General features: G+C 45.3%; 2 protein-coding genes across 2 annotated transcripts; both read right to left on the bottom strand.

Annotated features, from left to right (window-relative positions):
• Positions 1–3206: 3206 nt before the first annotated feature.
• On the bottom strand, positions 3207–4229 carry kcnj15 (potassium inwardly rectifying channel subfamily J member 15; the record flags this gene model as incomplete). Its single annotated transcript, XM_080508688.1, has 1 exon — positions 3207–4229. The coding sequence occupies one exon, from the start codon at positions 4227–4229 to the stop codon at positions 3207–3209; it is 1023 nt and encodes a 340-aa protein (XP_080364814.1).
• Positions 4230–7713: 3484 nt separating this feature from the next.
• Positions 7714–12879, bottom strand: smg8 (SMG8 nonsense mediated mRNA decay factor; the record flags this gene model as incomplete). Its single annotated transcript, XM_080508347.1, has 5 exons — positions 7714–9151; positions 9323–10255; positions 10385–10530; positions 10698–11601; positions 12253–12879. 5 exons carry the CDS (start codon positions 12877–12879, stop codon positions 8939–8941), a joined length of 2823 nt encoding a protein of 940 aa, XP_080364473.1. The 3' UTR covers positions 7714–8938.

The following is a 12879-nucleotide window of genomic DNA, read 5'->3' as shown; positions in this document are numbered from 1 at the left end:
AAACCCATGACATTTCTTGGCCAAATATCTTGGAGGGATTTTTTTTAGAAAAAAAATAAAAACGTATTATCGTTTTGTTCATAATGATTGATTACATTTTTGTGTTGATTTCCCTTTAGTTTGTGTTTAAATGTAGAATACAAAATAACAATTTAGTGTGCACGAGACTCAACACCATTCAGCAGGTACTTTTCACCACATAGTAGGAATTTTCTGGGAATGGGAACTCACTACTGACAGTTGAGCTTCATAAAATATTCATAACATGAGATAAATAGTCGTAGAGATTAAATGAAGTGTAAACACCATTATATTCAAATTCCAATTTAGAGACATGAAAAATAAACGAAAGAATAAATAGTGTGACTGATGTGAACAGCAGGTATATTCATTTGACAAAGCTCTCTCAATAAATCATTCAAAATAAATACGGATTGAATTTCGATATTTTTTACGGCATTACTAATCCTTGTTGATCCAATGATTTCCTATTTCATTTGACTATTTTACTCATTATTTGACAAATTGCTGAACTGGTCCTGTCTGACATTCCTTTCTGATATTGTGACTTTGTACTCATTTATCCTCTGAAATGTATTTACTTTTAAATTTCTTTAACACTTCTGCTTTGTTATGCAATGAAGCGGGATATCAAAACCATTACTTTACTAATACAGATGCTTTAGAACATTTTGTTTGCAAAACCTGAAAGAAAAATGATGACATTGTCAGTCACAAATAAATAGACCCAAATAATATGTAAATAACACATGAAGACATTCAAAGCAACAAATAGACAAATAGTCTCAGGATACTCTGCCTGTATTTGTGATTACATAAAAAAATTATAATAATATTAGGATAAATACACAATTCTTCTTTTAAATGGAACACAAATTAAGAAAAACTGATTTAATGCAACTAAAGAGAAGTTTAAAAAAAAGGCCTAAAAGAGATGTTTAATACATTTTATTATCAGCTTTGTTACCCGATGTGTTATATATTTATCTTTTCTCTCCCAAAATACACAAATAAAATCTCAGTCTGGAAAGAAACTGGTAGAAATAACCTGCTGACTGAACCAATCTCTGTATGATGATGATGATGATGATGCTGATAACAACAACAACGATAATAATAATAATAACAATAACCGTAATAATAATAATAATAATGATTATTATTATGATTATGATCATTATTATGTGTATAAAGTAATGTATAAAGCACTTTTCAGAATAGTTGTTGCTTTACAGTAAAAACACAAACAAAAAAGGTCAGGTGAGACAGAGGAGAGAAACAATCATTAAACTCTTGTTGGAAATTATTGGTGACAAAACACACCAGACCTCGGTGTCTAAAAAGAAACAGTATATAAATGATAAATGGGGCATATTTTTGAGTAAAAATAGATCAATGCAATAAAAACAAGTAAAACAAAAGATAAATGTAATTTTATTACTATTATTATTATTATTATTTTAAACTTGTGTTTGGTGGAATATTTCTTCGCTTACAAACAAAGTCTTACAATAAATCTGATATAATTTGGAACCCTGTTTAATTCAATTATAAATGCTGCTGCAAATAAATGGGTTCTTCATCGTGGTATGAGCAGCAGAGCTGGTTATGTGTTGCTCCTATAAACTAGGTAGATTAAAAAACAAACGTCTTTATGTACAAAATACAATTTTGGATCCAAAAAACAAAATCCAAAGGTTTTAATATTCATTCAAGATGTTGGGCATCCTCAGCAGCTAAATTTAGATTCTAGTGAAAAGTCTGTATGTAGCATCTTTGAAATCGTCATTTTTACCAATTTCCCTGCTGTTCTTGTGACGTTTGTCTCTGACAGGAAAAGATCAGACGCTGTTTGGATCAGAAACATTCGTCTCCACGTTGCTGGCTGCCCCGCCGTGTTTCCACAACAAACCCTGGCGGCTGAAGGGCGAGGAGGCGGAGGTTTGTCCTTCAAGAGGCTCCTGCTTTAATCTGCCAGAGTGCAACGCAAATTCATCCCTTCAAAATCTGCCGTGTGACCAAAGAAGCTTCAATCAGTTCCGTTTACTGAAAGGAAATCTCCTCCAAGAAGTTATGATGTGACGTTTGACAAATGGAAGTGAGTGTTTATTTGTGTGTACGTTGGTCCTCAGGAGTCCAAGAGCCAATTGACAGTAATGAATGAATTATTTATTTCATGTTTGATGGCAGGATGATGGACATTTAAAACGAGTATCAACTGAAATGACTCCAGACACTACAACTGTTTTTTTTTGTTTTTTTTCAAAGTAGAAATTGAAGGTTGAATTCGAGACGTGCAATTTGGTAAATCCTCATAAACGTTCATGATTCTCATACATCCTTGTGGCGAAGCTGCTTCTGGTGGCGAGGATGACGATGTTGTGGCCTTCACCAGGTCAACACATTAAATACAGCCACTTTCACGTCTGATGAGATTCTATTCTAATGACTCATTTAGTGACGTTTTGTTGATTCTTGTCACTCGTTTCTGATATTCTGATTAACTACAAATCAAACCGTTGTTGTTGAGCCGCATTCGACGATGTTCCCCCATATTTTACATTTATTCCATTCAGTCTCTTTGCTACTAAATATACATTCAGTGTATTTATTGCCTCTGTTTCCTATGACATGTGGTCTAATATGTTCCACATCTTAATGTGTTTTATTACTTATGTGTTACCTGCTCATGGGTCAGGTCAGGATGTAAAACAGAAAGTTAGTGGAAAATAAGTATCACAAATATGAAAATGTTTGCTTTGTGACATATTCAAATTCATCGAATTATTTGTCTGCATCCGTTAGTGGATGCAAGGATAACATTGCAGTGCCCTGCTCGCATCATGAGAAGGTTGAGGGTTCAAATCTGGACCAGGCCCTTCTGTGTGGAGGTTGCATGTTCTCCCGGTGCACCAAAGGCAGTTTCCTCCCAGAGGCAGGTGTGACACTTTGTCCACGATTGTGAGTGTCCAATGTGCAGAATGGGAACAATTACATAGGGAGACTTTTTATTTTGTAACAAAAACTTAAAATCATACACTAAAAACGTAAAAGCAAATCATGCATCCCCAGCTGTGAATGCCACGGTATGAAATGGTCTTTTTTTAAATTATTATCATTATTATCATTGTCGTTTGAAGTGTATTACAGGCAATCTGATACATAACGAGCCCTCCTTTCATCTTTCATTCTTTCTTGTAGCCCTCCTCCAGTTTCAGCTTCTCCGTGTTGTTGCTGACGAAGGCCGGGTCGTTGCTCGCTTGCACTTTGTCGAAGAAGTTGAAGTCGGCCACGTAGCGGCCGCCGGCCGTGCTGAACAGCACCGGCTTGAACTCGAAGCCCCACAGCACCTCCTGCGGGACGTAGGAGGTGCGGCTCTGGCACGTGGCCGCCGTGGACTCCATGGTGGCGTTGAGGGTGACGAGCAGCTCGAAGTCGCGGGTGAGCAGGTTTTCGGCCGTCAGCCCGGCCAGGGGGCTGCGCTCGTCCAGGACGTGGTAGAAGGTGAGGGGGAGGATGAGGAAGGGGCACTCGCCGCTGGAGTCCATGAAGAAGTCCACGGAGGTCTGGTGCACCTGCGTCTTCTCGCCCTCCTCCGTCACGTTGGAGTGGAGCAGCTTCCCCGTCAGCTGGCACTGGATGAGCAGGCTCTTCCTCATGTTGGCCACCCTCACCATCAGGCACAGCTGGCCCCGGCGCCGGCAGATCACCGCCGACCGGCTGAACTTGATGGTCTCCGCCCGCTTCTTGGGCCGGGCCAGCTTGGCCAGGAAGGCGCCGGTGACGAAGATCTCGGCCAGGCCGGTGATGACGAGCTGAGCCACCAGGGTGAAGATGGCGAGGGGACACTCCTCGGAGATGTAGCGGAAGCCATAGCCGATGGTGGTCTGGGACTCCAGGGAGAAGAGGAAGGCGCCGGTCAGCGTGGCCACGTTGGTCACGCAGGGCGTGTGGTTGGAGCTCAGGCCCGGCTCGAAGTCTCCGTTGCCCATCCCGATGAAGTAGAAGATGACGCCGAAGATGAACCAGGTCATGACGAAGGTGGAGGCGAACAGAGTGAGCTTGTAGCGCCACTTCATGTCCACCACCGTGGTCCAGATGTCGTGCAGGTACAGCTTCACCATGCCCTCCACGTTGTCGATGCGCACGTTGTTGTGGCCGTCCTTGTTGACGATCCTCCGCCGGACCTCCGACTTCCTGTTGGTCATGTTGCTCCGAATCAGCTGAACCGCGGGAAATCGAGTTTCACTGTTGGCATCACCGACAGAAGAGCTGACGATGAAGATGAAGATGAAGATGAAGGAGATGAAGAACAGGGGTGATGAGTATCTTACCTTCATTTAAAGGCAATTAAAATTGTATAGTTTTACAATTACATTTAGCATAAAAACACATTTCAGTTACACTGAAATAATTATGGAAAAGTTTAAAATGTATCTTCAGTCGTTTCTTGGGCGAAGAAACATGGAAGAACCAGGAATGTTATCATTTCTTTTTTAATATAATAACATATTTGATCCATTGTCATTATAACATTTTGCCGATAATGTATTAAGTTATTGCCAGATTGTTTGTTTGTCTGTAAATAAAATGCAAGAGTAGTATCAGCGACACTGGTCATTTTGATTATTTATGTGCCTTATCTTATGTCACTCATCATTTTCAATGGAAATTGATTATTTGTCATAAAGGGGCAGAACATCTAAGTTTAATCATCTTCCTGCTCCCTTTCAGTCAGGAAGATGAACACTTTGTTTTGTTTAGTGTCCTTCTGTTTCGTTTCGTTTTAACAATGGATGAATGAACTAAGCTAAATTAAACTAAAGGTAGCATTAACAAAAGCCTTTCAAAATGTAATAACTGGAGCCAGTAAGGTAATAATACATAAATAAGGCGACATTTGTTAGAAATAAAAGGTTTTTATTGCAGTTCGCTTCTCAAAAATAACTCAAGTGGATTGAAAAAGTCTGGGAAGTCTTCCAAATGAAAGCAATAACATTCTATGAGGCTGCAAAAAGTAATATTTATTAGTAAAGTGACAGCAGGCGTGCCACTACCACCACTAACGCCCAGATTCCCCTCCTCTCCTTCTGTTTTCTTCTGTTTGCTTCTGACTTCTATCACTAATACGTCACCTGAATAGATTAAAAACCATTTAATTTTCAAACGTGTGAATGAATGTTCTAATTATATAAGTAAGCAAAGTTAAAAAAAACAACCCAAAAAACGTTTGATGAGATGGATGTCATATTCATTCATTGAAGATACAAACTGCAAACTCTCTCATTCATGGTTGCAACTGTTATTTTACCATTTGAAAACATAATTAGCTTGTTATTGTGCTTTTTGCTTTACTACATTGAAAATAAAGACAACAGCTATTCTCTTATTGGTCGTTATTTCATTCTTGGTCGTAACGTCTCAGAGATGTTGGTTTCTGTTGGTAAAGAAAATATCTTGCTGGAAGAAAACAGACATACTGATTGAGGTAAATGTGAAGGTCACCACATCGACAGTCTTTCTCACATTGTTCATCATAAATCTTCTGTATACAACCATATATTTTATAAGTGAGGTTTAAATGTCTAACGTTGAACTGATGTCGAATAAGCTTGATATTTAAAGTGAAAAAACTCGTTACACCTGCTCTGTCTCATGACAAACAATGAATTTTGTTTAAATGTCCTCCTTAATGTTCTTTTTATTGATTAGATATTAGAGCTCACTGTGATACTCAAGCATATTTTCTCCATTTGATTTATTTCCATTGCAGTCGCAGGGACCTCTGTTTTAACATAATAATCAACACTTGTTTATTTTTCATACAATGAAATGGCAGGAAATCCTGTTTGGAAAACACAACTCCATAAACCCTGGAAGAGTTGAGGTGAAATTGTAGCAATAAAAGAGAAAACCATCAGATATTCAGATGAACCTGATTTCATGGTATTTCATGATGCAGTGCAGTAGTCTGATTACTTCTGTTGACAGACGCGTCATTGAGCGTAAATTGCACAATCAAGGAAGAACAAAGTGTTTGTTGACCGCGATTCAACACAATCTCACCTTGACACTGGAACCTTACCTTCACACTGAAGGAAACTTCTACAAAGTTCCTTCAAACTAAAGCAGGAGCTTTTGACAAGGTATGGTATGAAAATGAATCGTACAGAATCCTCACATACCTGGAGAACAGAGCAACACTTTGCACAGTTGAAAGTTAACCCGGGAGTAAACCATTGCAGGGAGCCATAACTTCCAATAATCATTAATAAATCTGTGCGTCACTCACCTCAGATTCTTTGCCTCCACTCGTCTCGGCGTCGCCAACGTCCTGTAAGATGAAGCGGCTCCAGAACATCTAGTTCAGTGTCTTCTTTCTCCTATTGTCCCGAGCTGCGAGCTCTGAACTCTGGCACACTGTTATTCAGGCCGGACAGGAGATGAGAGACAAAGCCGGGCCGTAAATGGTGATCTGCATGTGGGTTGGCTCTCCGGTCCCCCCCTCCCGCCCCCCCGCCCTCCTCCGCCTGTGCACAGGTGGGAACAGCTTGAACACTTCAGTGTTTGTGTTGCTCCCTTCATGGTTGTTGTTGCTTTATACAGCAACCAGAGTGGCTGCTGCTGCTGCTGCTGGTAGTTTTCTGAAGGACAATCACAAAAACCTGAGTGTCACTAACATATGAAGTCCAACATGAGGAGACATTTAATAAAACATGGAAGGATTATAAAGTAAAGAAAGAAAAGAAAAACAAATGAAATACTGCAAGAGGTTTAGACATTTCTGGATACAATATCTTATCAAACTATGAGCACACTGATGCATGTATTCCTCCGTCCATCAAGTGTTTTCAGGTTCACTCGTCCTTTATTATACCTGAGATCAAACCTCAACATCTCTATTTAAAATCATATGCCTTTAAAAAAAAACCATTTTGTTATATTTTCCAAATGTAAGCTATAATATGAATCATGATTCTTCTTAAGCATCTCAAAACTAAAAACATACATGCATCCATGGGTTTTGAATGTAAAGTTAACATGGTGGTTTCGGTTTCCAGTGTTGAGCTGAACACTGCAGTTATATTCAGCCCACTTTAATGTATTTTGATTTGAAGAGCCGTAAACATGTGAAATTGTTTTTGCACTTTTTTTTTTTCCAGGATTATTTTCCATATCTGAGAGTTCTTCAGCATTATTGAGTTTCTGGCCGTAGTGAGTTGCTCTGTTCAGTCTTGTGTTGTTGGGCAGGAACCTGCATTTCTCTGCTTTCAAGTATCTTTTTTTTGTTTTAATCTTCAAAATGCCATAACCGGTTTTTGAGAGTCCAGTTGGACGTTAGACGTTTCCTGTGTTACCGACCGAGTTTGACGTCTTTCTGCATGGGCGGTTCATTTTTAGAACAAATCCTGCTTTGAAAGCCTTGAACGTTATGTCACGACACAAACACTGGGATTCATGTAGTTGCATCATTTCACTGTTGATGTGATTTTAAGTTGATCGGTTCAATGTGAAAATTTGCAGTTTGAATGAAACGTTGAGTTAAAAGAAGTGTAGTGGAGTTGAGGAGGAGTCGACAACCTTGAGATAGAAAAACATTTAGGAGCAAACAGGACACTTAAAACACTTATCTTACACAGAATTATTATAATTTTTTTTTTAATTAACAATAAAACAAAAACAAGTCCCGTCTCACATTAACTGTGATTCTTGAGATTTCGGCCTTCGGTCCAAACAGTTTACCGACACTTCAGGAGTTCCGGGCCCGACGCTGGTTTACACAATAACACCGACGCACGAGGCGTAACCGACACACGGCGGTAAATATCTGAACACCTTCAACCGCCTGAGCTGTGGCTTCACACAACTTCACTCAGAGAGAAGCTGAGCTCCTCAAACGGTTTTGCTGTGCTCATAAAACAAACGTGTGATTAAAGCTGAGGTGGAACTAAAGACATGAGTCTTACTCATTAGTAGCATTAGTCGTCACATAACCATGTTTTTCGTAGGATAAGATCTTCATATCCACACAGTCCTGACACACCTTCTGGTTTGTACACTAACCCAAAACAGAAACCTCCACTTCAGTGTTTATGGCCTGGAGGAGGTCTGTGACCTTTGAAGCCTCAGACAGACGGAAGTACTGACACGTCAACTACATGAGCTGAAAATATAAAACACAACCTGTAGCAAAAAAAAAAAAAATCATAAAAATGTTTAAAAAGCTAAAAACATCCAGCGAAATTGACAGTTTACCAAGTAGAAATAAACATAAACAACCTGTTTTATTTCCATGTTCTTGAGCTCTGATGTTATTTGTGACAAATGGACGTCAGATAAAAACCGTCTTCAAATCTGTGTTGGGTGAGTTTTTAACACACTCGCACAACCGCAGCAACTTGATACACTTCAGCCCATGAAAGCTAAACAACGGGGATCAAACCTGTGGACAGGACGGCTGACTCGCTCTCCCACGTGACTCACGCCAAGTTTAGCCTCAGTCAGTCGTCGTTCTATGTGTTCATTGTAGTTTCTAAACCAGATTTGGTCCAACAGGTGTGAACCTGCTTCTTGTGTAGACAATAGACCTCTGAAGCAGCAAATATTGCCGTCACCTTTTCCTGCAGCTGTTTTCGTTGAAGGACTCAATACACCACCTTGTGGCGCAAACTTGTATCGCACCACTAAAAAAAAGGCCGAGGACGAGCTGGAAAACCTGCTGACTGTTTGAAAACAGCAGTAGTAGTTTTATCTCCCGAGCACCTGAGACATCCCATATTAAATCCTTTGAAGGTGCAGTAAATGACATTTATGGAAACATTTGAAGATGAGCTATTAAAAGCAAACAGCAGTCATGAAGTCATTGGCCTGCGCAGCCTTGGCAGGACGGTAAAGTCTGTCCGACGGCGGCTCAGTTTCACTGTGGCGGGGGATTAGCCGTGGTCGCTCTCAGGATTCCTCGCAGCACCTTGTAGTTGTTGAGTGGCTGGTTCTCTTTGGGGGGGTAGCAGGGGCCGCGGTCTGTCGCGTAGGAATTGGGAAAGCGCAGCACCCAGAGGCCGTCGGTCGGCAACACCAAATCTGTCTGCTCCGGGTGGAAGACGGGGCAGGGAGGAGGACCCGGCTGGACCTGTGAACACACCCAGGAAACATTAGACTGGATCGGCTAACAAAAACAGGATCAATATAATCAATAATTGCATTATCTCGTCACCGACAGGATCTGGCACCACACGACAGAAGTGTGGCGTGGTGTGTGACGCCGGCCTGTCTGGAGGACGACGAGAGTCTCCCGGTTTACCTGAGGGTTCAGTGTGACTTCCAGCGGGGCGTCGGGCACGACGATGAAGAGTCGGGACAGCTGGGCGAAGTGCGGCTTCAGGCTGCGCCCCTGAGCCGGAGACGGGATGTACAGCGGCATGTCGGTGTTGAGGACCCTGGTGGCGGGATCCTTGGTGCCGCCCGGCCCCAAAACCTTCACTATCTTATCCGGCCCGCAGCTGATGAAGCGTCTCCCTCTGCTGTCTTCGTACTCGAACCCCACGAACACCCGGGCCATGTCGTCTCTCCGGCGACTCCTGCCCAGACCCCCCGTGCTGCCCCGCTTTCCGATAAGCGACTTGTTGGGCGCCGGCCACGAGGAGGCGCCTCCGTCCAGAGGCTCCGTCAGGCCCGAGTCGTCCTCCGACCGGGAGCGGATCACCAGGTCCCAGGGGAGTAGGAAGGAGGATCCGGGGAGGAAGCCCGGCTGCTCCAGGCCGGAGTGGCAGTTGTACGACTTGGCGGGTCCCAGTTTGACCAGCGACCAGCTGGAGAACTTGGGCAGGAGGCCTTTGGGGCAGCCGGAGTGCATCATGCCGGGGAGGTACTCCACGGTGGAGGGCTGGCGATCGATGAGGCTCGGCCTCTTCTGCTGGACCTGCGTCTCCGTGCCGTCTCCGTCCCCGTACGGCCCCAGGCTGTCGGTGGACTGACCCAGGCTGAGCGCCAGGCTGAGGCTGGTGTCTCCGGGCGTGTGGCTCTGGGCCGTGGTGGTGGTGGAGGTGGAGGTGGTGGTGGTGGTGGTGGTGGTGGTGGTGGTCGGCTCCTTTAGCCTCTCGGCCTCCCCGGAGTCGGAGGCCTCGCTGGGGAGCTGCTGGGTCTCGTCGCAGGCGGGGGCAGGGTCGGGAGTGCTGGGCTGGAAAACCGGGAAGTCGATCCTTTCCAGCTTCCCGCAGCATTTCTCTTCCAGCATCTGTCCAAGTCAAACACATTCACAAGAAATACTTCCAATTATTTCATTGATTCTAATGAGTTAATGTCACAGGCTGTGCCGACACGACTGCGTATGGGTCGTGTTGTAAAGTACAGCTGGAGCCCCGACCTGGTAAAAGTCGTAATTGGCCGACTGGACGTCAAAGGGATCCTCCCGAGGGGCCTGTTTCCTGCCGCAGCTGCAGGCGCTGGTGGAGCGCCCCCTGCTGTTGTGGTTCATGATGGGTGGGTTGTGATCCAAGTCGGGTTTCTCTCCTGCAGACGTCCATGTCGGAGACACAAGAGAAACACCAATCATTTTACACTCAATCATCGAACAAGCAGTATCTTTTGTCATTTATTAACACTTAATAACAGCCTGTATGTCGTTATCGACGACGCCTTGACACCCGACGCTGAATAAATGACGGTGGCGCGCTGACCTGCTTGAGGCAGCAGGTGGAACTTGTGAACACAGTGCTGGTCCGTCAGGCTTCGCTCCTCACACAGCTGGTGCCCGTTGCTCCAGAACTTGTAGCAGTCCTCGTGGAGCTGCAGCGCGTAGCGCTGGAAGGCGACGCCGCGGGCGTGCTGGCTGTACACCCGCAGCGCCTGGGCCAGCTGGTTCTTGTGCACCGTGGTGGTGTAGTTGTGGGGGAGGTTGGACTGGTAGGCGCTGTGCGCCAGCGGCAGAGCTTTCTGACACCGGTTCTCGGAGAACTTTGCGTCGGCGTCGAGGAAACCCTCCAACACCTTCACCTGACTCTGAACTTTGGTGGCCAGTTCTGCGATTTCGTCATCCGTGTTGCTGATCAGGACCTGGTGGAGTCTGGAGGCCACCTGGACCCACTTGGTGTAGGTCGGCAGCTCGAAGTGTGACGGCTGAGGGTTGCGCCCGACGCTGTCGTCGAAGCCCTTCTTGGTCAGGACCAAGTCCACGTGCTGCCAGAGGAACTCCTTCAAGCTGCAGTCCACCAGCTGACCGCCCATCGACATGCCGCCGGAGTCTCCGCCACTGACGAGCTGCTGAGCCGAACGCCTCGACTGCTGGTAGCGCCTCGGCCCCGACACGATGACGGGCGCTTCCTGCTCACACAGGATGCAGTTTGACCGCAGCTGACTGAGCAAAGAACCCACGGGGTCCTCGTCGGGAGCCGGGATCACGTACACAAACGCCTGGTTGGCCGGCACGGTGAACAGACAGTTGCTGCTCTGGTTGGTCAGGACCCGGCTCTTCCGGAAGATGCGATAGATCTGGTCTTCCAGGGCGTGCTGCAGCCTCCTCCTGGGAGAGTGCTTTTTGGGCTTGTCTGGGTTTCCTCCCAACTCTGAACCGTTTCCTGAGACCTTTGGGACAAAATTGAAAAACAAGCTTAAGTTCCTAAAGATTCACATGTGGATCGTCGTCATCATCATCATCAAGTTGGTGTGAGAACAAGTTGGATTTAAAAGGCAATAAAAATCCTCCCTGCAAATACTGTTTGTTGTGTTTTAGGTCATTTAATCGTTTCTGTGATTATATTAGTCACTGCTAAGCCTTGTGCATATTAATATTTAAAATTATCCATTTCATTTTGACACTTTCTTATTTAATTCCATGTTGTATTCATTCCATGTGGAGCAATGCCTAAAGGAATTTCCTCTAGGGATTAACAAGTATTTCTATTGTGACTCTAACCTATAATATCAAAATGTTCTGAACAATGCTGGAAAAGAAGGATGAAACCACTAAACATCTGGAAATGTAATGACATGTCTTCCATCCTAAAGTGTGATTGAAACTTCATAAATGCATCACAACATACAGTTGGTGTACATGTTTCAAAACTATTGGCCTCGTTTTAAAGGTCAAATGTGTTTTTGTGGCTCCAAGCAAATTTGATTTGTTGGAAAACCACTAAAATGTCTCTCTTGGTGATAAAGGCTGCAGAGCCCCGGTGTTGGGGGTCTCCAACACGTCAGTGGACTGGAAGAAACAGAAAAAGGAACGGGTGAAACCTTGAGCGAGCTGTTCATCTGGAAGACGAAGAGCAGCCGGGGGGGACAGGGCCTGCAGTTCAGCTTCCACTCTTTGGACACCGGGCAGTCCTTGATGGCCGCCCGGATCAGAGGCAGCGCCTTCTGCCGCAGGGCGTCCAGGGCCCGGAACAGCCGGTCGTAGGTCACGTCGAAGGTGTGGTTGGGGTGCACCAGCAGCAGGACGTGGCACACCGAGAACATGTAGAGCAGGTGCAGGCAGTGCTGCCGGTCCAGACCCTTCCAGAAGTCGTGCACCTCGGAGTGGCTCGCGGCGGCGCTCAGCGACCGGCAGGCCCGCAGCAGCTGGCGGCTGTCGCACACGGAGGACAGCAGCAGGTACAGGACGCGGTTCTCCTGGTGGTAGAAGGCCTGGATGAGGCTGTCCGCGGAGCCGCCCCCGTCCCCCGGGTCTCCCGACACGGGGAAGAGGTGTTTGTCCGCCAGCGTGTTGACGAGCGAGTCCTTCAGCGGGCCGGGCTGCATGCCGCTCTTACCGAAGATACCGACCACGCAGAGGCCCTCGTCTCGGTACGCAGCTTCCTCCAGGAGGTCCTCCTGCAGCAGAGCCCCCATGCTCACCGGGAGAGCCATGTTGGCTTCCTTCAT

Source organism: Blennius ocellaris (assembly GCF_963422515.1).
Source record: "Blennius ocellaris genome assembly, chromosome: 14".
In the NCBI taxonomy this organism is placed as follows: Eukaryota; Metazoa; Chordata; class Actinopteri; order Blenniiformes; family Blenniidae; genus Blennius; species Blennius ocellaris.
The sequence above is the reverse complement of the archived record's forward strand: the minus strand, read 5'-3'. Positions and strand labels throughout refer to the sequence as shown.